Source organism: Salvelinus sp. IW2-2015, unplaced genomic scaffold (genome assembly GCF_002910315.2).
Source record: "Salvelinus sp. IW2-2015 unplaced genomic scaffold, ASM291031v2 Un_scaffold1424, whole genome shotgun sequence".
Classification (NCBI taxonomy): domain Eukaryota; kingdom Metazoa; phylum Chordata; class Actinopteri; order Salmoniformes; family Salmonidae; genus Salvelinus; species Salvelinus sp. IW2-2015.
The window spans coordinates 30048-56739 of record NW_019942899.1 but is presented as its reverse complement, the minus strand read 5'-3'; the positions used below and the strand labels follow the sequence as shown (position 1 = coordinate 56739).

At 41.1% G+C, this 26692-nt stretch overlaps 1 protein-coding gene across 3 annotated transcripts in view; it reads right to left on the bottom strand.

Annotated features, from left to right (window-relative positions):
- The window catches only part of LOC112070779 (collagen alpha-1(XVII) chain-like), a 31195-nt gene extending 9038 nt beyond the window's left edge, over positions 1-22157 (bottom strand). Inside the window, exons 1-41 of one of the 3 annotated variants that reach the window (XM_070439122.1) lie at positions 21989-22157; positions 16711-17364; positions 15802-15849; positions 15641-15694; positions 15400-15450; positions 14950-15093; positions 14548-14691; positions 14152-14223; positions 12601-12675; positions 12415-12465; positions 11796-11945; positions 10063-10149; positions 9674-9802; positions 9117-9428; positions 8849-8899; positions 8685-8711; positions 8554-8580; positions 8395-8457; positions 8173-8277; positions 7986-8048; positions 7760-7795; positions 7612-7665; positions 6456-6527; positions 6200-6262; positions 6036-6071; positions 5841-5912; positions 5704-5730; positions 5553-5588; positions 5431-5466; positions 5169-5249; positions 2674-2709; positions 2494-2580; positions 2317-2397; positions 2126-2176; positions 1897-1959; positions 1416-1475; positions 1276-1293; positions 1077-1127; positions 824-931; positions 406-585; positions 32-154 (exon numbers count right to left, since the gene is read on the bottom strand). In XM_070439122.1, coding sequence (XP_070295223.1) covers positions 32-154; positions 406-585; positions 824-931; positions 1077-1127; positions 1276-1293; positions 1416-1475; positions 1897-1959; positions 2126-2176; positions 2317-2397; positions 2494-2580; positions 2674-2709; positions 5169-5249; positions 5431-5466; positions 5553-5588; positions 5704-5730; positions 5841-5912; positions 6036-6071; positions 6200-6262; positions 6456-6527; positions 7612-7665; positions 7760-7795; positions 7986-8048; positions 8173-8277; positions 8395-8457; positions 8554-8580; positions 8685-8711; positions 8849-8899; positions 9117-9428; positions 9674-9802; positions 10063-10149; positions 11796-11945; positions 12415-12465; positions 12601-12675; positions 14152-14223; positions 14548-14691; positions 14950-15093; positions 15400-15450; positions 15641-15694; positions 15802-15849; positions 16711-17086 — 3400 coding nt within the window. In that variant the 5' untranslated portion in view covers positions 17087-17364; positions 21989-22157. The remainder of the gene's footprint in view (positions 1-31; positions 155-405; positions 586-823; positions 932-1076; positions 1128-1275; positions 1294-1415; positions 1476-1896; positions 1960-2125; positions 2177-2316; positions 2398-2493; positions 2581-2673; positions 2710-5168; positions 5250-5430; positions 5467-5552; positions 5589-5703; positions 5731-5840; positions 5913-6035; positions 6072-6199; positions 6263-6455; positions 6528-7611; positions 7666-7759; positions 7796-7985; positions 8049-8172; positions 8278-8394; positions 8458-8553; positions 8581-8684; positions 8712-8848; positions 8900-9116; positions 9429-9673; positions 9803-10062; positions 10150-11795; positions 11946-12414; positions 12466-12600; positions 12676-14151; positions 14224-14547; positions 14692-14949; positions 15094-15399; positions 15451-15640; positions 15695-15801; positions 15850-16710; positions 17365-21988) is intronic. The other 2 variants (XM_070439124.1, XM_070439123.1) reach the window with 2 other exon arrangements.
- Positions 22158-26692: the final 4535 nt, after the last annotated feature.

Below are 26692 nucleotides of genomic sequence, written 5' to 3'. Positions count from 1 at the left end.
TTTGATAAGATGTTGGTTTGTCTGGACTCACTCTGGATGTACGCGATGACGCGACTAGCAAGGTCGTCCACTGACTCCACTGATCCACCACCAGGGGGCCCCGGTACACCCGGAGGACCCGGAGGACCCAACATGTACTCTCTGACACCATCGCCTCCATGAAGGACAACACAATACACAAGTTACTGCACTGCTAAACAGTAGCGTAGAAAAGGTTTTAGATCATTAGGCACCATTTTAGTTAGCATCAACTACGCAAACAACATCTAAATCATGTTTGTCGACCATACTGTCCCACGGAGGTCACGTATGCTATCAAATATTGTAACGGTCTTTGGATGGACGTAGTTTAGCCCCACTCCTTTTCATTGGAGGTAAGAATTAAAATCCTATCATCTCACTCACTCTTGAGGTATTCTGTGATGTATTGACGGACGTCCGGTGTTCCATCCCCAGACCCAGGTGGCCCATCACGGCCGGGAGCCCCGGGAGGTCCAGGTGGACCTGGTGCTCCAGGGGAACTCCTGGATGATCCACCACTGGAGTAGCCAGGGATTCCTGGAGCACCTGGAACGCCAGCCTCACCTAATAAAAATATAAGTAGGCTTAATTAACTTACACAAATGATCCACATTGGGTGATAGACATTGTTAAAGTGATGTTCCAGAGCCTTTGTATAATTTTAGCCAGTAGATTTGAAAATAGTGCTCATGAGCCAAAACAGGTCCCAGTTTGAATTATTTTTGCAATTCGTATGATATGTTACGAATGTATAAGTACTTAAGATCCCAGACTGCATCTTTAAAGGGGTGTAAGGGTGTACCTTTTGGACCCGGTTGCCCCTCGGGGCCCTCTGGACCTTGGGGCCCTGGAAGTCCACTGTCCCCTTCTGGTCCTGGACCTCCAGGTTGTCCCTGGGGTCCAGGGAAACCTGGGGAGAAAACAATACAATGAACAATACAACARATACCCAKKAGGATCAAGTAAATTCAGAAGTAAATGTTGATTGTAACCCAAGCCACAGGTGTAGGCTTGAATGTTTAACTATGCTTCTGATAAATATTTGATCCACCCACCGACACCGGGATCTCCGGGAACTCCTGGTAAACCGGGCTGACCTGGGTCACCTGAAACATAGATCAAATTGCGTRAAGGTCGACATTTTAAGTCTATCACTAAGTCTGCCATGTAAATAGTATGTGATTGAGCCAGTTCATAGCCTACTATGATATCAATCCAGCCCTTTGACATGGACATGCCTTTAAAATTGCTTACCTTGGTAACCCTGGGGTCCTGGTTTACATTAGGAAACAATACAATGATTTACAAGATGAGTGCACATAACTTCAGTTTCGACCAAATTGACTATGATAAAAACACAAATGGTATAGACAGTGAGTTGGACCCCTCTGTACCTGGTGATCCCGGAAGACCAGTTGGGCCAGCAGGTCCTGGGGGCCCAGCGAAGAAGGTTCCTGAAAGGCAACACAGCATTACACTACAACATTACATTGCGTTACATTAAGTGACCTTCCATATCATACCATATCATATGGGGCGGCAGGTAGCCTAGTGGTTAGAGCGTTGGACTAGTAACTGAAAGGTTGCAAGAGCATTGGACTAGTAACTGAAATGTTGCAAGATCGAATCCACGAGCTGACAAGGTAAAAATCTGTTGTTCTGAACAAGGCAGTTAACCCACTGTTCCTAGGCTGTCATTGAAAGTAAGAATTTGTTCTTAATTAACTGACTTGCCTAGTTAAATAAAGGTAAAATATATACTGATCAACAGCTTCTATCTTGACATCTTTGACAGTAGAGTCATTGTGATTGTGTTGAGTGATCAGATGGTAACAGTATGGAGAGTGTAGTGTATTTTTGGTAAGGGCCATCTACCTGAGTTGGGCACGAAGCTACCTGGCTCTCCCTTATCTCCTCGGGGGCCGGGCACACCAACACCTGTGAGAGGAATGGGTCAGGTTGAGTTGAAATTCATCAAAATGGTTTGAAAAGGAACTTTGCAACAGATGACGCAAACCAGTTCTTACAATAGCTTAATTATTTTACAATATAATTTCAATATAATATTGTTCCATTCTTCTCAGGTAGAAATGTTATGGCTTACCTGGTACACCTGGCTCTCCTTGAGGACCTTCAGGACCTGGGGGACCCTTACCTGAGAAGGAATAAGGTATGAAGTAGCTTTTTAAAAAGGACAGAATCCATAAGAAAAAGGGATCTGAACAAAATAAAATAAAACAGCTATCCGTCCAAAAAATACATTGAAGTGCATGGAGAATGAACCACATGGCTTACCTAGAAGACCCTGGGCACCTGGTTCTCCTGGGGGCCCTGGAGGGCCAGGTGGGCCACGAAGACTAGCCACAGGTGCACGTCCTGTTGTAAAGGGTAAGGTAAGTGTAGAGGTCATAAGAAAGTCATACACTATAACGAGTCTAAAACAAGAACATATTTTCAGCCAAACATACTCACTCTCTATGGTTTCCACAGTCTGTAGAGTAATACCAGGCTTTCCCTGGCCTCCCTTCTCTCCTTCCTCTCCCCTTTCTCCCCTGGGACCTATAGAGACAAAGACAATGAACAATCAAAGGGAAAGTACGTACAGTATGTCGACCCTGATGTCTCATTGGATATCTGAGAAATAAGTCTTACCAGGCGTTCCAGGAAGACCAGCAGGGCCAACAGGACCTGAGGAGACACAACAGAAGCACTGAGCACAAATCGTATTGTACTTCAATGGAAAGTCTATGAGGAACTTCATAAAGATCTCCAAAATCTAGATCTTCTTTCAGATCTGGTCAAGGCGATACAGTGTTTACTCAAACTGTAGAACAACGTCTTAGAACAGTGGTTCCCAAACTTTTTATAGGCCCGTACCCCTTCAAATATTCAACCTCCAGCTGCGTACCCCCTCTAGCACCAGGGTCAGTGCACTCTCAAATGTTGTTTTTTGCCATCATTGTAAGCCTGCCACACACATACTATACGATACATTTATTACACATAAGAATGAGTGTGAGATTTTGTCACAACCTGGCTCGCGGGAAGTGACAAAGAGCTCTTATAGGACCAGGGCACAAATAATAATATAATAATAGTCAATAATTTTGCTCTTTATTTAACCATCTCACATAATGAGAAGGGTGTCCTTGAAAGGATGCACATAACTCTGCAATGTTGGGTTGTATTGGAGAGAGTGTCAGTCTTAAATCCTTTTCCACACACAGTCTGTGCCTGTATTTAGTTTTCATGCTAGTGAGGGCCGAGAATCTACTCTCACATAGGTACGTGGTTGCAAAGGGCATCAGTGTCTGAACAACACGATTTGCCAAGGCAAGAAACTCTGAGCGCAGCTCGATCCAGAAATCTGGCAGTGGCTTCTGATGAAATAACATTTTCACAGAACTGCTTGTTGCAATTTCGATGAGGCTCTCTTGTTCAGATATCGGTAAGTGGACTGGAGGCAGGGCATGGAAGGGATAACGAATCCAGTTGTTTGTGTCGTCTGTTTCGGGAAAGTACCTGCATAATTACGCACCCAGCTCAATCAGGTGCTTCGCTATATCACATTTGACATTGTCCATAAGCTTGAGTTAATTTGCACACAAAAAACAATACAATGATGGAAAGACCTGTGTGTTGTCCTTGTTAATGCAGACAGATAAGAGCTCCAACTTCTTAATCATAGCCTCAATTTTGTCCTGCACATTGAATATAGTTGCGGAGAGTCCCTGTAATCCTAGATTCAGATCATTCAGCGAGAAAAAACATGACCCAGATAGGCCAGTCGTGTGAGAAACCCGTCATCATGCAAGTGGTCAGACAAGTGAAATGATGGTTAGTAAAGAAAACTTTAAGCTTGTCTCTCAATTTTATAAAACGCGTCAATACTTTCCCCCTTGATAACCAGCACACTTCTTTCTGTATATTGTAAAAGCGTTACATAGTTGTTGCCCGTATCATTGCATAATGTAGAAAATACACGAGAGTTCAGGGGCCTTGCTTTAACAAAGTTAACCATTTTCACTTTAGTGTCCAAAATGTCTTTCAAGCTGTCAGGCATTCCCTTGGCAGCAAGAGGCTCTCGGTGGATGCTGCAGTGTACACAAGTGGCCTCGGGAGCAACTGTTTGTACATGCATTACCACTCCACTATGTCTCCCTGTCATGGCTTTTGCACCATCAGTACAGATACCAACACATTTTGACCACCAAAGTCCATTCGATGTCACAAAGCTGTCCAGTACTTAAAAAATATCCTCTCATGTTGTCCTGGTTTCCAGTGGTTTGCAGAAGAGGATGTCTTCCTTAATTGACCTCCCATAAACGTAACGGACATATACCAGGAGCTGTGCCAGGCCCGCCACGTCTGTTGACTCATCCAGCTGTAACGCATATAATTCACTGACATGTATGTGAAGCAGTAATTGTTTCAAAACATCTCCTGCCATGTCACTGATGTGTCATGAAACAGTGTTGTTTGATGAAGACATTGTCTGTATGTTTTTTTTTGCCTTTTCCCCCAGCATTGTCCCAGCCATATCTGCGGCAGCAGGAAGAATTAAGTCCTCCACAATAGTATGGGGCTTGCCTGTCCTAGCCACTCGGTAGCTCACCAAATAAGACGCTTCTAGCCCCTTCTTAGTAATGATATCTGTTGCTTTTATACATGTCTTACTACCCGAAATTCGTCTTTATTCTCGCTCAAAAAACTCCCGTGGCTTATTTTTCAAATTGTCATGTTTTGTTTCTAAACGTCGTAAGAGTGAAGGTTTCCCACGAGAGAGTAACGGTTAATGTGATTGGATGCTAATTATTTGACAAGGCTACCTGTATTTGACATTGTGTTGTTATTTCGCTGAACACTAGATGGTTTAATTTTATTTTGGGCAGTGAAATGAGGCTACTCAGGCGAGAGAAAAAACTCACCCAAATGTATAGCCCCGTTGGAAAATATAAATGTACTATTTGAAAATGTGAAGACATTTTTTTTGTAAAAAAAATAATATATATATCATTATTTCATTTTTAAAAAGTGAATCACATTTTTATTTGGCGTACCCCTGACGGCATTGCGCATACCCCGTATACCCCAGTTTGGGAATACCTGTCTTAGAACATTTTAGAATTTAGAGCTTCAGTACCAACCTGAGAGTCCAGGGGATCCGGCAACACCAGCGTGTCCGGGGCTGCCTGGAGGTCCGGGGATGGCAACCGAACTGGAACCAGCTGGAATTCAAACAGGAGATTGACCAATGACCATTCATTACTTAAGGATATGTGATGCTGTCCTACTGTGGACACTGAACTATAAAGTAATCTCAATAAATATTTACAGCTGTAGATGTAGAGTGCCTATCCACCAGTGTAGCGATGTCTCTAATTCGCCTTGTCGTTTCCTCTTACTTACCTGCATTGATGATTCTACCAGGTTCTCCAGCTTCACCTAGAAGATAACATGATGATAGATTGAATGGAAGCATAATCCTGTTTGACTAAAGATATAGAGGAAGTATGTAATAGGTACATTACCTTTACCTCCAGGCTGACCTGGATTACCTGGTATACCTATATGGGGTAGAGGGGGAGGGTTACAAAAATGTTATAGCCTACTGTACAATATTTGACGAACCATGCATCGGAAATGTAAATCAAGGAATGATTTTGCATCAAAGAGTCATACCTGGTGGACCTTGAAGCCCGGGAATGCCTACAGCGGAAACAAGTGGAAAATGTATGTTATTGAAATTTAAATAGTGAATACTAAGCCTCGATGGGTGGATGGATATACGGGTTAATAAATTGATTCATTGATTTTACCTGGGAGACCTGTATCTCCTGGAGGTCCTGCTGGTCCTCTGGGACCTGGCAACCCATCCAATCCCTTGTCACCTGGAATGATACAGGTATCAATTATCCTGTAAAAATCTAAAAGTTGTCATATGGACAACTTGATTTTTCTACCAAAATGTATTGTTGTGGTTTCTATCTACAAAATGATGCTGTTGTTCTCACCTCTAGAACCCTTTTCACCGTCAGCCCCYGGAGCACCTGTTGAATTACACCCACACATACAGAATTGATAAGAGTGAAGAATTTCACTATTACGGTGTCAATATTCAGACAGCCTGAGATTATTCTAGCAGCACAATCTTTTCTTCACTATTCTGTTCACTTACCTCCGGGTCCTTTGGATCCATTTGCTCCGTCTGGTCCTGGAAGTCCTCTTTGACCTGGGTCACCTATGATGACGGAGAGGGTACATAACCACTATGAAATGTGCTTACAACTCATTTTCACACCAGTTTACGTATGTAGTGCATATTTCTCTCAATGATGTGTTTTCCTAGAGAAGGAGGAGAGAAGAAATAAAGAGGAGACACAAAGTTCTGAATCCCATGTGATTCTAACTATTCAGGGCAGACAGATACACACCTGATGTTCCGCGGGGTCCTTTCTCTCCTGGCTCGCCCTTATTTCCTGGAGGTCCAGCTGGTCCCTTCTCTCCTGGACGAGGAGAGAAACAATAGCCTTACTGATATGATCTTTGTTTGATGCTGCAATATGTAACTTTTTGGGCGACCTGACCAAATTCACATAGAAATGTGAGTTATAGATCCGTCATTCTCATTGAACGTAAGTCTAAGAAGTGGTTGATATGTTCTATGTGCTCAATTTCTATGTTTCCATTCTTAAATTCCGTTTTTGCGTCTTTTACTTTCGGTTTTTCAAACAGCTATTGAAAAGATACGGTATTTCACAGAGGTTTAGAGGGCACAATGATTCTCTACACAATTGCTCGTTTTGTCACAAACTGAAATTAGGCAAACTATTAGATGTTCTGCAACCAGGAAATGGCAAAGRGACTTCTGCATATTACAACCTTAAAGCTAGAATCCTCCATTGAAACAATAACAAAGCCACCTCCCCGCCACTCTTTCACTAGAAAAAAACAAAGGGATGGGGGCTGGAGAAATGTAACCACTCTCAAATTCATAGAGAGCAGGATGTGTAACAGTATTACTTCCATCCCTCTCCTCACCTCAACCTGGGCTTTAACCAGGAACCCTCTGGACACATTGACAACAGTCACCCTCGACGCATAGCTACCTATCACTCCACAAAAGCCGTGGTCCTTGCAGAGCAAGGGAAACAACTACTTCAAGGTCTCGGACCGAGTGACGTCACCAATTGAAACGCTACCAGTGCGCACCGCTAACTAGCTAGCCATTTCACACTGGTTACAGATGCAAGGACTGACCATCCATAGTATCAAATGTATKGTTTTCACCATGTTTTGAGGCTATACAGTCTTTGTTTACATTTACATTCTTTACTAAAATGTTAGTAAAGCAAGTTTATTTTTGGAGTTCTGATGGAGTATGGCAGTTAAAACTAAGCTCATTAGGCATAAATAAGTTATATTATTCAACAGTCAATGGAAATCATAAATGTTTAAGTCAAAAAATGGATGTATCAACTAAGGTTTCTAGCTATATTTGTAGCTTTCTCTTTATGAATCTAAATCAAGGAAATAGGCCTGCATACAACACAGTACTGTACGTCATCTCAACATGTTGGTCTGCAATACCTTTTGGTCCTGGAGCGCCTGCTTCACCTCGGAAACCCTGTGGACCAGGAGTTCCTAAAGATAAAGTGACAAATACACAACTTTAGAAATCACATGCTTGTGTCTTCTTCCAATACAATGGGACACGAAAAGGGCAAAGAGCACTCACCTGGGATACCTGTAGCACCCTGACCACCCACTGACCCTGGAAAACAAAAATAAATATACTTTCACAACGGCGGCCAACAGTTACAGTCTCAGTGTTGATGAATTGCATTTACATTTTAGTAATTTAGCAGACGCTCTTATCCAGAGTGACTTACAATTTGGGATAGTTTAATGTATCTCATCAATCTAGACGTATTTCCTGCATTGATGATGACCTTTGGCCTTACCTTTAGGCCCAACAGGCCCAGCAGTGCCAGCAGGTCCGGGGCCTCCGGGTTCACCTGGAGAACCTATGGCATCACATAACATTACTTAAGAGCTTGAACAGGAACCCATAATTTAAATATATACATTTTATGGATTTTTTTCTCTGAAGATATACTGTGACGCCATCAAATACACTAATGAACATACCTTTGTCCCCTTTCTCTCCAAACCCTGGAGGACCAGGCTCTCCACGTGATCCCGTTGGTCCTTCTCGGCCCTTCTGGCCTGGGGAGCCCTCTGCACCAGCTTCACCTATTCACAGATGAGAAGAGATGCATTGTGGGAGTGAGAGTCTATACAATACATTTCTCATTTGTTGCAAGATTGAGATCTTGTAATTTGAAGTCAAATTGTGTCCTTAAGCATTACCTGCACTTCCTTTAGGTCCCCTCGGGCCCTCCTGTCCACTGTGACCCATCTGACCTGGAGGACCTAAGGAAGAGAAGCCAAACATCAGTCTACTATCGTTAAGCAGATGATTATTTACTGTAGCCACTCCAGAATAAAACTAGTAGTTTGTGTTCCTACCTGGTTGGCCAGGGAATCCATTATCACCTGAAACGAATGAATGAATTCCATTTGTACAGTATAACTCTAACATGTACAGTATTTGCTGTGTGACATCATTGAAATGAAATGTAGGTCTATGGCTCACTGACCTTTGACTCCTGGACCACCTTGGTCACCTGAAATAAAACAGCTGAAATGTTCATCAACAGACACAGCCAACACTTGCTCTGCCAATACAGTTTGTTTCCATCTATGGATGGATGGATCCATCTACGTATGTTTCCATGTCCATGCAGTGGATGCCCTACAGTACCTTTGGTCCCAGGCTCTCCTCTCGCTCCTTTCATTGAGTCTGCAAGTGTTGCTGTAACAAACAAAACAAAAAAAAATTGTCAATATATAGAATCCAATAAATACCACACATGTATAAATCTTTCAAAAATATTCATACAATTCACAAGTTTGCATGATTTTGGATTTTTGACTGAATCATCCCTTTGTTTTAATGGTTGGAAAGCTCAACATATACCCACAAAACACAAGGCTGGTGCACAGTGTAAGTTCTGGTTCTGGTTCTGTACCTCGTACAGTATCGGACTGCAGCTCAGTCCTGACTATCTGCTGTACTGCCCTTTGCAGAGCTACAGGGTCATGGCCTGGTCCATTAGCTGATCCTGGACCTGCTCCTGTTGCCACTCCCAGATTGATACCATTATCAGAGCGGAGCAGTGTGGTAGAGGAGGGAGAGGAGGTCTTGTCTATGTATGCAGACTCCAGAGGGTCTATGATGTTYATGGCTGAGGAGGAGGAGAGGCGACTGGAATGGGCTGAGGAAGAGCTGGAGGCTTGTTCCAAGGCGTCCACACGAGCTTTAAGACGTTTGACTTCTTCGGCTGTAAGTGGTTGGAAGAGAAAGAGAGGGAGGGGGAGAAAATTGAGAGGGAAACAGAGAGAAACAAGGACAAAGATCGAGTGAGAGAAGCGAGAAACAGATAAATACAGGAGAGAAAGAACAGAGAAAAAAACAAAGAGAGATTTACTTAGACACGGATGTAACTCTAGCTCTCTATGACAGAGACAACCACATAAATCAAACCACCCATTCCAGTGCCCTACAGCTCCGCTCCTCCTCTCTTACCCAGGGCGATGAGTCCCAGGAGGAGCCCCAGGAGGAGCAGAAGACCCAGCAGGAGGCCCAGCAGCCACTTCCACCAGGAGCAGCAGGACCAGAAGCCCAGACCTCCTCCAGACTCGTCCTTACGTATCACTGATCGAAGAGAGAGGTAGAGGACACGGTGGTCAAGAACCAGCATCAGTAGAGTATCATGAAGAAAGCATAAGAATAGGGATTCAGGGCTGAAGATTGTTACATTGGGATTCAGCCATTTCAATTTCAAAGTATAGTTAGAACCTGCAGAACCTCGTTGACACTTCCATCAAGGATCCAGCTTTAAAAAACAGCAGTGGAAGAACAGTGTGTTAGTAACACAGGTGTGGTGAAAATGTCTATTCACTTCCGTTATCTACCGTTAGTTTCTGTGGTTCCGGCTGTAGCTGTCTCCACAAAGCTGGACGCCTTCTTCTTCTCCTTCTTCAGTGAGTCCTCAGAATAGGCTGTTAAATGTGAAAAGAGAACTTCCCCATAACTCACAGGCAACGGCTAACACTAAGACAGGGGGACTGTAGTATGTTATTGGGCATGGAAACATTTAAGATCTGATAGGACTGGTACCATTTTTCCTCAGAAGGTTCTTCTAATTGAGCAGACAATTGAATATTTAGTTAATATTATGTATTTAGTGAAAACCCTCCTCTATGTGTACATTTCTGCTATTCTCACGTACTGTATTGCAATATTCCGGTAACTTTCCCCCAATTCCCATGTTTCTAGAAATCATGCTTTGAAGATTCCCAGAATAAGCAGGGAATCTGGAATCATCCAACCAAGATTTCAGGAAAACCAGGGAATTTTGAGAAAGTTACCGGAATTTTGCAAACATATTGCTCTTAAAACAACCTCTCCCTCAACGTCAGCAAGACAAAGGAGCTGATCATGGACTACAGGAAACGGAGGGCCGAGCACGCCACCATACACATCGATGGGGCTGTAGTTTAGCGGGTCGAGAGCTTCAAGTTCCTCGGCGTCCACATCACTAAGGATCTATCATGGTCCATACACACCAACACAGTCGCGAAGAGGGCAATGCAACGCTTCTTCCCCCTCAGAAGGCTGAAAATATTTGGCACGGGCCCTCAGATCCTAAAAACGTTTCACAGGTGCACCATTAAGAGCATCTTGACAGGCTGCATCACCGCTTGGTATGGCAACTACTTGGCATCCAACAACAAGGCGCTACAGAYTGAAGAGCGGCCCAGTACTCCCGAGCTCCCTGCCAACCAGGACCTCTATACCAATTGTCAAAAACTCCAGCCACCCAAGTCATAAACTGTTCTCTCTGCTACCGCATGGCAAGTGGTACTGATGCACCAAGTCTGCAACCAACAGGACCCTGAACAGATTCAACCCCAAAAACATTAAACTGCTAAATTGTTGGTTAAATAGTTAGCCAAATAGCTACCCGGCTATCTGCATTCAGCCTTTTTTTTGGTTGACTCATCACATACGCTGCTGCTACTGTTTATCATCTATCCTGTTGACTAGTCACTTTATTCTTAGTTATATGTACATATCTCRGTCAAATACCTCGTACCCCTGCACATCGACTTAGTCCTGGTACCCGGTATATATAATCATTGTGTATTTATTATTACGTATTTGTCACGCCCTGGCCGTAGAGAGGTTTTTGTTCTCTATTTTGGTTAGGTCAGAGTGTGACTAGGGTGGGCATTCTAGTTTCCTTATTTCCATGTTGGGGTGGTTGATCCCCAATCAGGGGCAGCTGTCATTCGTTGTCCCTGATTGGGGATCATATATAAGTTGTCATTTTCCTTTTGGGTTTTGTGGAGTCTTGTTTTCTGTTTCGTGTCTGTACCTGACAGAWCTGTGCGCTTTAGTTTTCACTTTGGTTATTTTGTTTGAGTGTTTTTTGAAAATAGAAATCATGAACACTTTCCACGCGCTTTGGTCCACTCCTTTCAACGAGAGTCGTAACAGTATTATTACTTTTTCTATTATTTTTCTATTTTCTTTCTCTCTGCATTGTTGGGAAGGGCCCCGTAAGCATGTCACTGTTAGTCTACATCTGCTGTTTACGTAGCATGTGATCAATAACATTTGATTTGATTTGAGTGTTGCCTACCAATAGCAGTGTCAGCAGAGGAGAACTGTTTGCCAGTATCTTTGGCCATGATGAGTCTCTCCGTCTCCTTTTTGACGGGAGCGTTCTCTTTCTCCAGCAGCATGAATTTGTATTCTTTGGCCTCTTCACTGGTAGGACTGTTGGGCGCCACTGAGAAATAGGCAGCAAAAACATTCAGTATAAACTGGTAAGTGTCATGAATACATGATAAGATAGAGTAGGAGAGGATATCCTTTTACTGCAGTGGGCTAAATCAGGGTCACACAGAGTGTTTCTTGGTAGTCTTAAACTCATCTACTTTGAAACAAAAGTATACACCTCACACACATGGTTATGGGCTTAAAAYACGAAGACACCTGTACCATGTCAGATATACAGTTGAAATGTATTACATTTTGTGTTTGCATCCCAATATTACACTTCATATACATCAAACGAGGAAAAATATGAATAACATTTCACCCATGAGGCAACTAGAGGACGATTTGGTCATTTGACTGCAGGAAAGCGCTATACTTGTCTTGGTGCTGCTGCTTGTACATCTATACATCAAGTCAAATGTTTTARGTCTATGGTTGCCTAATTGTTATCGATGCAAAACAAAGTATTTTGGACTCACCTGTGGTTGTGGACACCCCTGTGCTTGTGACATTTTTCTGCACACCATAGACTGCCAGAAATAGAAAGACAAGCAGGGTGAATGTAACATGATTTAAACACGCGTGAAATATAACTCCCACAATGAACATGGGCATTATTCTCTTGATCCCAGTGGATTTCTGAACACTCAACACTCCATTCATACCTGTTTGTGCGTTGACTCCATTAGCTGTTAGGATACCGCCAGTGGCGGTGGCCAGGTTATTCTGCATACCGTGAACTAGAGTTGGACAAAGGAGAGAACATTCGATACACTACTACTACTGAAAGCATTGGATTGGTGTCGACATGGGCTAGAGGGAGTTTCTATAGACCAGTAGGGATTGTCAAAAATGACAAAATACTATAAACATCAATGTATCAACATTTTGAAATATATTTAATTAAAATACATGTCTTTTGTATTTTAAAATACAGAAATACGTTTGCAAGTAAACGGCCCAAACAGCAACAATATTCTCAGTAACAGTTACAGAAACGTTTCACTTGCTATGACTGTGATATGTTGTTGTTAATCTACCTTAGTTGAATACACTGACTCTAAGTCACAATGGAAAAGATTGTCTGCTAAAAGACCAAAATGTAAATGATGTGAACATACTGGGTATTATTATTGGCCTTGTTCCGGTAGAGCTCATTAGAATACTACACAGAATGCTTTGCAATTGTTCATTTTTACATATACATTTATATTTAGTTAATTTAGCAGACACTCTTATGACACCATAGTGCCGTCAGACTTCTGATACCAGGGCAGAGTGAAAAGGAAGCCACAAAATTGTGAACCGATATAAAAAATGGCTGTGACTGTAAAAGTACTCAATTGTCAAACTTGAGTAAAAGTAAAGATACCTTCATGGAAAATGACTCAAATAAAAGTGAAAGTCACCCAGTAAAATACTACTTGAGTAAAAGTCTAAAAGTTTTTGGTTTTAAATATACTTACGTATCAAAAGTAAATGGAATTGCTAAAATGTACTTAAGTATCAAAAGTAAAAGTACAAATCATTTCAAATTCCTTATATTAAGCAAACCAGATGGCACAATTTTATATATATATWTTTTTATTGACGGATAGCCAGGGGCACACTCCAACACTCAGACATCATTTACAAACGAAGCATTTGTGTTTAGTGAGTCCGCCAGATCAGAGGCAGTAGGGATGACCCAGGATGATCTCTTAATAAGTGTGTGAATTGGACCATTTTCCTGTCAAAATGTAACGAGTACTTTTGGGTGTCAGGGAAAATGTATGGAGTAAAAAGTGCTTTACTTTCTTTAGGAATGTACTGAAGTAAAAGTAAAAGTTACCAAAAATATTAAAAGTTAAATAAAGTACAGATACCAGAAAAAACTACTTAAGTAGTACTTTAAAGTATTTTTACTTAAGTACTTTACACCACTGAAAAATGGTATAGAAAAGTCTTTTTTGTATTTTAAAAATACAAATTACCGCTCTCGAAAGTAACTTATTACAAAATACATTGGAATGAAGTTCAGCCCAGTGTAATACAAATGACTAAATACTCAGAAAGAATTTAAATACATATTTCAAATACATGTAATAAAAAATACTGCCCGTCTCTGCATACCAGTCTTACTGGAAGGGAAGGGAACAAGTGAACACTTTGGGAGAAAGGAAAGATTATTGGGACGCACCGATAGAGAGACGATAGATGTTGAGGGAGATGTTTACCAGTGCTAGAGGCAGAGAGTCCAGAGTTCATGGATGTAGAGCTGAGGGCCAGGTTGTTCTGAAGCCCTGTGGCTGTAGAAACATTGATAAACACACCCACATCGATTGGGTCACACCCACAGTAACATATACAGTACTCATTGACAAAGAGAAAATTAGGAGACATTTTCTTTTTTATACTTTCTTGTGATTTTCATGTCGCACACAAATCTAGTTCATTTTAATCATGTACTTTTTATCTCTTGGATTAAATCTGTTCAGTTATATAAATAGCTTTGTTGATGGTGTGAAGGATTAAATTCAGATTACATTTCTGTTGGCACTATTATCACTCCGTATCATGCCATTCATATTAGAGTAATTGTGACTGTATATTTGGTGATGTCTATTGCTGACCTGTGAGTGTGGTAGGTGAATGTTGGAGGGTGGAGGTGGGGGACAGGTTGATGGTGTTGCTGTGGTAACCATAGCCTCCAGCCGTGGGGCCTGACCACACGTAGGAAGGCATTCCTGAGTCCAGGGTGGCGCTGTCGTACTGGCCTGGGAGAGAGGGAAAGGGTTAACTGGTTTTATGTATGTTTATTTAACCTTTATTTAACCTTTACTTAACCAGGTGAGTCCGTTAAGAACATATTCTGGCCATCTAATGCATCAGTGATTATGTATGTACTTATTTACGTGTGTAATTACTGCTTATGTACCTATTAATTTACTTCAGAGTGCATTTAAACATTTATTTATTACAGCATTTATTCATTTACCTAGTTTTATCATGTTTATACTGGTGAGGGTGTGTACCTGACTGGGAGCTGTTTGGCATGGTTCTGGTCTCTACGCTGGCCTTCCTGGGGATAGGGAGGGTGCTGGTGGGYGAGCGAGGGGGGCTGATGCTGCTGGAGCGACTCCCCTTCAGCAGCCGCTTCACATCATCCAGCTCCGTCCCTACACGCCACGGGGGAACAGACTCTGGTGTCATCTAATGTCACGTAGGAAACGTACAGTGTGCAGGCTTTTCAACCGTTTTTTAAATTATAAAGACCGATTTTTATCAAACTGTATTTATKTTCTTTCAGCTTATCTTCAAGCTTTCACGTTCCATTTCCTTTCCACGTTTTCTGACTGAGTTTTATTGTCTCCCTTTTTGTTGAAGTCAAACTAATATCATCTCGGTCCACGTGTATTTTCCAGGGCAGATCGGGTGAGTCATAGGTTAGTGATAAGTGCCCTGCGTGGTTTTAGGCAACTCACATCTTTTGGCTGTGGGAGAGGCACTCTGCAGTCTGCATCTGATCTCACTCTCTGGAACAGGACACACAGAATATAATAMAATAGAATAGAAAAGTATAGAATAGATTAGAATAGAGTAGTGTAATCAGATGTGTTCTATTTTATTCAAATACAGCCACTTATAATTGCAAAAAATAATAATAAGTGCATTCTGCAGTAGTGTATGGTCTGATTGATGGTGCTGTGCGCTAACAGCTAGTACCTCTGCTGTGGCTCCGCCCTCTGGAGGGTGTACTGGCAGCTGCACTTGCTGCAGCTGAAACAATCAATTATCAAAAATCAATTATGTCATTTTAAATATCKACTTTTATTAAACTTAGGAATTAAATACATTTTGAAGTCACATTTAAGATTGGTAGTTACCATATTCTCTCCTTGTGTATTCCGGAGATGAGTTTCCACTGGATCTTCCTGGATACACGGAAGAAAAACACCACTATTGATTACTTTTCCTTCTTCGTGTCATAACTGAAGTTATACTTCAACTTCCTAATGATATTCTTAATGACGTTATTATTGATATCTGCACCTGTACTAAAGAGCATCAGAGGACCTTAGGTAGGGCCAGTAGTTTCCTGACCACATGACATGACCAAGAAATGGCTGCGCTCCCTCGCTCAGACGTTGCATGCGTCAACCAATGGTTACGTGCCACGTCATCGACTGTGTCATTGACCGACAGATTGCTATAACATATGATGTGGTTAGCTAATACGTAAAATACCTATCCAGGCGTTGTAAGATCTGGCAGGCATCAGCAACACCTGGGCAGAGGAAAGCGCCCGATATATGATCTTAGGCCCCAGAGGTCATGTGGTCAGGAAAAAAATCCTAGCCCTGGATATAAGGCACATGGGACTGGGAAAAGTCCACTTGAATGCCTCTCCAACTGGAAATTACCAGTGGGAACCTTGTCTATTATTCCTGAGCTTCGACTTCTCCCACATGCTGACCTCTCACATCTACTAAGGAAATGACCTTGATAACAGCATTTTCAGCAGTTAAATGCAACAACAAAACATTATTTAAAAAAAGCAATCTATTAATATGGTGTTTGAACCCTATAATTAGTTTACAAGTATGATAGCTGTACGTTTAGTTTATGGTTGACGCAGCTTGTTGGCCATTAGCCAATTTGTGTTTCTGAATGAGTTCAGGGCACTTGAATGCATCCAACTGGTATTTAGGACTTCACAACTGCTAATCACCACCATCCCACTTGGTTATGAACCCAGCATATGAATAGGGTTAACCTTTGACCTTGTCACTGACCTTCGTAGCCCATGGAGCGTGAGGTCATGGTGGTGGTCATGCTCTTTCTCTCCATGGGGGTGGGGGAGAAGCTGACAGAAGAGGATGCAGACCGCTGTGCCCCGCCCCTCTTCACGCCCCCTGAACCCGCGCCTGCCGAGGAGCTGTAGTTGGACCTGGTAACCGTGGAAACAGCCACAGAACCAAAGCCGCCGGCCGACATTTTGGCACTAGAAGAATCCCCTCCTCCAATTCCGGTACCAGAACTAGAACCAGAACTGGAACCAGTGACAAAACCGCCCCCTCCTGGTCCTGCTCCTTTCGAACTAGAGACAAAAACAGAACTGGAACCACCAGTAAGAGAACCAGTGAAAAAACTGGAACCGGAGCTTGACATGAGACCGCTGGTTTTGCTAGCCCCAAACGATGCCCCCGAGGCCCCTGAAGACCGAAAAGCTACGCCAGAAGCACCGGAGGATAAAGAGGGGGACTCTATAGTGCTAATGGTGGTTGATTTGCAGACGGATCCCCCTCCAGACTTAGCTCCACCCCCAGACCCGGCTGCAGCAGAGGAGGATACTAGCACTGAGCTACTGCCTCCTGTGATGGCTCTACTGGTAGACTCTCCTCCTCCAATAGAGAGCAGCCCACTCCTCGAAGAGAGACCACCTGAGGCTAGAGGAGGAAAAGAGAAAAATAATGATTAGGACTTATACAGAGCGGAGAGAGAGTGACTTTTTCTTATCCAGGAGCCTGACATATAACAATGTAGCCAGGGGGGTCATGCACCCCCAAAATCTGAGGGGGCACAAAGTACCTGAGGATGGCTGGAACGCTTGAAACTGTTTTTTTCCTGAAATCTAGAGCCATAATCATGATGCTTAATTCTACGTCAAAAATATGTATATTTTTCTGCATATCTAAGCATACCTCCTGACTGGTGTGTTTTTTTCTCTGGTAAAATATGGGTAAAAGATTGAAAGGAATGTGAGTCTTATTCAGTAKATTTAGTTATTGTTTGCTTTTCTAAAGTCTACAAACTTTCCCAGCAGGCATGCCAGCTAAGATAGTTATACAAGCTAGCTACCCTAACTTGATTGATAGCCTGAAATTGCTTCATGGTAGCTAGTTATGAGGTTGGGAGATTGGGAACCTATCTGAGCTAGCTGAAGCCATAAAATTGCTAAGTGGCTAGTGGTATTAAAGAGAATAAACAAACAATCACCAAAAAAGTATATATCTATATTTTTATATAGGACAAATCTCTGGGGGCACTTGCCCCTGTGCCCCCTATGGGCATGACGCCTCTGAATGTAGCTTAGCTGTCTATATATCTGTTTAATCCAATAAGTAATGCATTATATATCAGTGACCATAGGAGTTCTATAGGAGTATCTAAACTCTTTCGTTGGAATAGTTTAGGCTGTGATTGACAGTACAAGAAAAACTGTCTTTTAGAGGATTCTGACTGCAGTCCAAACGAGCAGGTGTTAAAAACTGGCACACTGTGCCAAAAAAAAGAAAAATGACACAGATGTTTTTTTGGATCTAGATTCTTTTTAAATGTAGACTTTTTCCACTGGCGCTCTGTCTGAGCATGTCTTTAACATGTTATGGCATAGCTACTGCTGCTGCTACCACTGCTCTGAGAGATGACCTTCCTCTCCACAACAGAAACTCCACTAGAACTGCTAGAGGACACGCTCTTCTGGTTGGAGACGATAGAGTTAGTGATTCCCTCTTGTGGAGAAATGAGGTACTGTCAAAGACCAATGCTGAGGACTTGGGTTCTGTTCAGTGATGGAAAAAGTACCCAAAAGTCATACTTGAGTAAAAGTAAAGATACCTTAATAGAAAATTATCAAAGTAAAAGTGAACGTCACCCAGTAAAATACTACTTSAGTAAAAGTCTGAAAGTATTTGGTTTTAAATATACTTACGTATCAAAAGTGAAAGTATAAATAGTTTACAATTCCTTTTATTAAGCAAGCCAGACATCACCATTTTCTTGTTTTTTAAATGTATGGATAGCCAGGGACACACTCCAACACTCAGACATCATTTGCAAATGAAGTGGGTGTGTTTAGTGATTCTGCCAGATCAAAGGCAGTAGGGATGACCAAAGATGTTATCTTGATYAGGGTGTGAATTTAAAAAATGTCCTGTCCTGCTGAGCATTAAAAATGGTCAAATGTATGGAGTAAAAAGTACATGATTTTCTTTAGGAATGTAGTGAAGTAAAAGTAAAAGTTGTCAAAAATATAAACAGTAAAGTAAAGTACAAATACCCCCCAAAAACTACTTAAGTAGTACTTTCAAGTATTTTTACTTAAGTACTTTACACCATTGGTCCTGTTTGAATACTTTAGAAATGCATCCTCCTTTTTTTCTCCTTGAGGTAAGCACAGAACTATGAGTGGTTGAATAGGTGCAAGCACGGTTACCACCCATTTATTTCACCATTCTAACCATTCAGATCTGTGATTGCATCAAGGAAGGTAGGACGGATGCATTTCTGAACAAGGCCCCAGACTGCTGAAAATTATCATGAATAAACTTCACTACCAATAATGATAGTATGAAAATATATTTTTTAATGAATTATAAAAACTCAACGTTCGGATGGACAGAGGATAAATTCATATTTATGGGATATTTATTCACAGATACATGTAGTGTGTATAAATTACGAAAACCTTCAGAAAGGACACAACTCACTTGGCGGCAGTGATGTCAACCGGGTTGTTGTGGTTACTGTTTCTTTGACAACTATGAAAAAAAAGATACATTGACAATTCAGAAATAGTTTTCATGTTAAAATGTATTCCTGGCCAACACACTTGTAATAATCTATTTGAAGAGTACCAGGTTCAATATCATGGTACACTGCAATAATGTGTTGTGGCCGATAGGTGACATCTATAGACCATATTTGGTCATTGAAAACCACTACAAAGAGACACATTTGTATTTGTGTGTGTCATTCCAAACCTTCAGTCTGTACCAAAATCAGAGCAAGCTTCTTTAAAGCCAAAACAGCAAAGCAAAATAAAACATGTATTTTCTCTAGAATATTCAGTGACTTCTTACTCTTGCCACTGGCACCAGCATTTACAATCTTGGTTGTCGTTAGATTGTCCATCCCATGTTGACTGTTTCATAACAGAACATGTATGTCTTTTTACATCACATTCATCACACTGGTGCATGCAGAAAAATCAAAGGAAGTTACTGTATGGAAATATCTAACTAACTAACAGGACTTCAAACTATATAGATTTGTCAGAATTTGTATTTTTTATGGAATATTTACAAATTATGTTTCAATTTTTGTCATTATGTACTACTAGTACTCTCTCTCTTTTTATTTCTCTCTCTCTGTTTCTCTCGCTCTCACGCTCACACTCTCTCTCTCTCCCTGTTTCTCTCGCTCTCACGCTCATGCTCTGTTTCTCTCTCTCTCTGCTATAAACATTCCAAAGTTCCCTGATTGAGAATGTGTTGTTGATTTAAGCGGAGACCCTAGCCTTGGGCAAGCCAAGGTGTGTACTGTATATTGTATTCACCTGATAAATGAGAGCTCTTTTTATAGGGAGCAGTGATTTACTGGCGAATGCCTATAGATTTTCCTGTGAAACTGAAAGGGACTCAGACTGAAATCAGACCTGGGTGTTGAAATCATTTAGAAGTTAAGTTCACTTTACCACTGATACAAGATTTCAGTCATGGCCAAAGGCTCCTGTCTAATAACATAACATGACATAACATGACATAGCATAACATAGCATAACATAGCATAACATGACTTAACATATCATCTGACACAAAAGCATCTCTTGGACGGGTTGTTTCAATAGCATTTACTGATGGATGTAGTGTGGACAGGTTCTACAGCAAAATGGCCATGATTTAGCCTACACTAGGAAGGATAAAAGGAAGGATAAAAKTGTAAAAATGTACAAATACACTGGCCACAAATGGATGCTAATGGATATAAAAATTGGGAAAATACTGTGTATATTATTCTAACGTAAGCTCATCTTCTTATTTAAGAACAAAAATGCAATCCTCTCTCTAACATGTCAATGTTATTTATTGTGGACGCTAATATGAACAAGGCCAGACCTGTGTGGATTCCTTATTGGCCGCCTCAATTGTTCTCATCATCCAAATAAGCCTGAACTTACAATTTCCATGTAGATTTTTTAAATTGATTACTTGAATCATTTGAACAGATACTTGAATACTGAATTCTATGTGAAATTATGATGTTTTATAAATACTGAATAGGCTGCTACTTGAATCACTGTCATTCAGAAATTCATATAAACTATTGAATATGAAATATGACCACTTGTAAAGTAATTAATGCTTTATAGCAACGGTGTCATGTTACATAGCAGATGACCTATGACCTCTAATTAGCATCACCAGGTCAGGAGGGCAGTCTATGTCTGCATCCAAAATGGCACCCAATTACTATAGGCAATCAAGAGCCCTATGGACCCTGGTCAAAAGTAGTGCACTATGTAGTGACTATTTACTCTAGGGTGCCAATTCAGACACTTAATACACAAATACTTGAGGCAAATAGGATTATCTATACAAATAGATACAGATGAAATCATCAGTATGTGGTGGTAATTGACTGTCAAACATAGTTCAATTACTTGTTTTTTGCCCTCAAGAAAAGCAGAGGAAGATGTTGAGGTTGAGAGAAGGAAATATCAGTTGCCATAGGTTGTGTGTACATGTATCTCACACCTGTGTATCACCCCTTCAGGTACAGGCTATTTGCAACACTCTCCCTTCCACAGTCACATAGTGGTGAGAGGAGACCTCTTACAGCTGCAGATGTATCTGTTTACATCTTTGATGTATATGAAAAAACACTGGCATACCAAACACTGAATCCATCACAGTCTTGATATGGTGCGATATAATACTATACTACCTAATTGGCACATTGGATTTGGGATTGCAATTAAATGAGGAACTTATAATTAAGGGTAGGCATAATTACCGGAAGGCATAATTTGGCAACAATTAGGCATAATATCTCAAAGAGCTTAACTATGCAGACAGCAACACAATTATTCCAATCGGCTCTTGAATTTGGAGGGATGAACATGTGAATATGTTCCAAAACAATAAATCAGCATTCCTCCCCAAAATGTGTAAGGAATGTATTATGTCTACACAGGTGAGACATAAACAGGGGATAGATTAGTACTGCCTCTATTTGGGTTGTACAATTATTTGGATTGTTAATTAAAAAATTTAAAAGCATAATGCCTACCTCCGTTTTCCAAAGATGATCTTCCTCTCCCCTCTCCTCTATTTTCACAGAAAATGATTTGATGGCACCAGAGATCCTATGTGCTTCTGCAGTATCTCCAGGTGCGTTATGGATATGGTCCACGGTGTCCATGCGCTGTATGTGCCTGGCCCGTTTATGTATGAGTCTTTTCTGACTCATTGCTTCTACCGTACCGACATGTTGGAACAAAACAGCTGGAACGGTACTGTAACTTCAGACTCTGCGTTTGGATAGGGGAGGCGATGCCCAGGGAAAAGAAAAGTCGATGGGTGGATGAAATACTGTACATGATTTGATAAAATATGGAGGGATGTGCGTAATTATTTATATTTGTCTAAATAAGACACATAGGCTATTCTAGTCCATTTGGSATATTTACATTTTCTATAGCAACGAAGTTAATACATTTTTGCATTTTGCACTGCATGGCCTATTCTGCAGTTGAATTTGACCTTGAAGTTAAAAAAGGTGAATACAATTAAAACATACCTAGAGAATTCTGAATGTTAACATGGACTGGCTTTGTTTATTTAGGCCTAGTTAAGGCAGTGAGTTGTCGAGGCCTATCAGGTTGCAAAGTTGAGAGAGGAAAATAACTTAATTATTTTAAATCTGSATTWAAAAAAATATATGACATAGTCTACTCATAGTCCATGTGCAAAGCCTAGGCTACTGTGATGGGGTGTTTTATTTTGAGTTGCGTGGGAATCATAAAGTAGCATCAAATTCCACACTGTGTATCCAAATGGGGGGGGGGGGCAGTGAATGGTACATAACTTCCTTGCTCATCATAAGGCTATCTATCATGTAATCACACAAATGAACTAAAGAGAAAGCTTCTGAATAAAAGACACAGGTGAGGGTGTATATTTGCACGGAAGAGTTTGTTGGCATGCTTGAATCTAGGAGAGTCAGTGAGGCCTGTTGTTTAAGTGTATTACATCCACATGGTGTCAGACTCCCACCTGAACCAGGAATGCACTATGGCCTCTATTTATATCCAGTGTAGCTAAGAAAAACAAGAAATATTTGCACTGTTTTCCCTCCTCAAGCATCCGGATCTTACAGTGATTAGACAAAAATGTATATTTAAAGTTGGAGTGATTTGAGATTCTACAGTGAAACGATTTTAATACAACCATGTACACACCCACATGGTTTTTCTTCTAAAGTTGTGGCTGTTGTTATTGGCTGTGCATGGATTACTGACAAAAACGCATTTGTCTTTCCCTAACTGTAAGAACAATGGCTGAGAGCAAGACATGTATGTCAATACAGCCATTTCCATGATGTTAAAACCACTAAAGCTGTCAGACTCCGACCCTGTTTCTGCAACCCACTTATCTCTCAAGTTGGTCGATTCGCAGAAAACGAATTTGTTGTTAAGCCAAGTCTTTCCAAGAATTTTGTGAGATTTTGTACTTTTGTACTTTCAACAAGACAGTGTCGTTGTCTGAACAAGTCGGAATGAAACATCGTGAGTGAAATGGGTTGTCAAATTCTTTAGTGACAGACAAGCGTCCTTTTTGATCATTCAACACTTATGAAGTTCTCTGGACTACAAAAATATATACAGTAGCCTCAATTGATTTATTTCCTTTTATTATACATTCTTTGCAATCCTATCTAGGCCTATATGTTATTCCTCTTTATTGACTCTAACAAACAAAAAACTGGTTGGTAAGTTGGTGTAACGATGTACGCTGAGAGTCGGGAAGCAAGTTCAGGGAGTGAATACATTTAGTAAATAAACGAACATGAACAAAACAAGAAACACGAACAGCGCTGCGACATGAAACAATAACGCCTGGGGAAGGGAGACATAAATAGGGCAGGTAATCAAAGAGGGGATGGAGTCCAGGTGAGTGTCAATAAGAGCTGGTGCGCGTGACGATGGTGACAGGTGTGCGTAATCATCAGRAGTCTGGTGACCTGGAGGCCAGAGAGGGAGTAWACGTGACAGTTGGATGGCTGGCAGAGTTCTTTTGACCTGTTTGCCTGGTTGGGCTAAACTGAGCTGTCACTTCAGCACCCGTGATATGAAGATTTATTATGTTTTAACTTATAGCCCAGGCCTAGCGTGCATTTAGTGACGGTATTAAAAATCCCAAACTCTTAACCTGAAGGCAAAGAAAAATCAGAATGGCATGTTCGAGTCTAGGCAGGCATGGATTGTGGATTTCAACCCACTCCTCGCTGCTGTTACATTATAGACAGAGGATAAAGAGTGTCTATGGTTGTATCCCAAATGGCAGACTATTCCCTACAGTGCACTACTTTTGACCAGGGTTGTGGTCAGGCGTAGTGCACTATATCGGGAATAGGGTGCCATTTGGGATGTATATTCTATGTGCATAGAAGGATAAAAATAGTATAGATATGTAGTTGAATACTAGTTTTAAACATGGGAGTGGGTGTAACGGTTAGGTTACCCAACAGAAAAAGACATATAGTACTTGAATTCTGAGACYTTACACAATGTTTTCAACCGTCTCCCATCATCTCTCTGGCAGTTGTAGTTAGTTGTTAAGAAAACTACTGAGGTGCTAAGCAGGTGACAGTTATAGGCCCTCTCCAAATCCGGGGGCTACTAAGGTTGCGTGAAGTATGGTGCCAAGGTGCCAACATCACTCAGCGGTATTACTTTGGCTGGCAAAGGTGATCTTCAAACACTGCATTTCCAGCCAGGAAAAAGACATTGCTTTGGGTAATCTTATGAATTCCATGGCAATAGTCAAATAATGCTTAATGGTGTTGATTTAGTGCATATGCCAGTGTCTAAAGATATTCCTTCCCAAACAAACAGTGGGTTGTAGCCTTTGAATCACATATGGCTCTGTCTCTTGGCATAGACAAGACAGAGACGATGTTCCCCTGGCTGCTTCTGAAGACATGTGGTTGTAAACAATGTTTGGGAAAAGCCTGAGAGATAATGCATATTGTACCTACATGTTGCGTGTATCTTAATAAATGCATGCAGCTTTGTGCCAGGTCCTCATCGTACTTGTAGTCCTTTTTTTGTTTTTTTAACAAACAGTAGAATATAATAGTTAGTCATCGGAGAAGGAAATTATTTTCACAAAACATTTTTCATGTACTTTGTGGTTCAATCCAAGCTATACGGTACGTAACTGATTGTGTGTGTATGAAGGTAACGTAAGGGATTACATGTTCTGATGACTTCTTCGATGAATCACGGATTTTAATAGCGTCGAATACTATATGCCTTAGGATAGCCTTCGTAGGACTGCTATGAATCTTCTCCCACAATGCACTATGGTTAGTCATTTGGCCTCTGGGTGATGTTGAAACTAGGTCCCACTGAACACCTGTCCTGTACAGTGCCCTAAGTCCTATAGCATTCATTTGGCTATATCTTTTTTAGTTATTTATTTATAGGAATCGTCTTTTACCATTTACAAGATAAATATACGTTTTCAGATTAGGCCTATAGGCTTCTTCTAAACATTTCAAGGTAATGCAGCATTGTGAAGTTCCTTCTCTGTTATGTGGTTGTATGGGTCAAGCCTTATAGAAGTGGACTATAAACTGAAACAACGCATAGTCTTAGTCCGTTTTTGTTCTGCCATGCCTCAAGAAAAGACTGACTGGTTGAGTCACACCTTGTAACAAATTGGGTACAYGATCCTGAAAACCACAATGCACCACAGACTGGGATTTAAGGTTGTGTCAGAGAGCAGCAACAGGCAGCTTACCTTTGGGATCCTCTAGTATCTTACCATGCAGTCATTGTGACATTAGCCTAAATGTTACAACCTCCACAGACACACAACCATGCAAGGGTGAACCTTATAGRKTMTCACTYAYGAMCAGGTAGGCCTATCTCTACTAACCTAACTACACTGAGTGGACAAAACATTAGGAACACCTTCCTAACATTGAGTGGCACCCCCCTTTCCATCAGAACAGCCTCAATTTGTCGGAGCATGGACTCTACAAGGTGTCGAAAGTGTCCACATGAATGCTGGCCCATGTTGACTCCAATGCCTCCCACAGTTGTGTCAAGTTGGCCTTTGGGTGGTGGACCATTCTTCATACACACAGGAAACTGATGACAGTGAAAAACCCAGCAGCGTTACAGTTATTGACACAAACCAGTGCGCCTGGCACCTACTAATATACCCCGTTCAAAGGCACTTAAATATTTTGACTTGCCCATTGTTTTTGTGTGAATGGCACACAAAAACAATCTATGTCTCAATTGTCTCAAGACTTTAAAATCCTTATTTAACCTGTCTCCTCTCCTTCAACTACACTGATTGAAGTGGAGTTAACAAGTGACATCAATAAGGAATCATAGCTTTCACCTCGATTCAACTGGTCAGTCTGTCATGGAAAGAGCAGATGTTCCTAATGTTTTGTACGCTCAGTGTATACAGTACCAGTCAAAAGCACTTACTCATTCAAGGGTTTGTCTTTATTTTTACTATTTTKTACATTGTATAATAATAGTGAAGACATCATAACTATGAAATAAAACATATGGAATCATATAGTAACCAAAAATGTGTTAAACAAATCAAAATATATTTTATATTTGAGATTCATTCAAAGTAGCCACCCTTTGCCTTGATGACAGCTTTGCACACTTTTGGCATTCTCTCAACCAGCTTCATGAGGGAGTCACCTGGAATGCATTTCAATTAATAGGTGTGCCTTGTT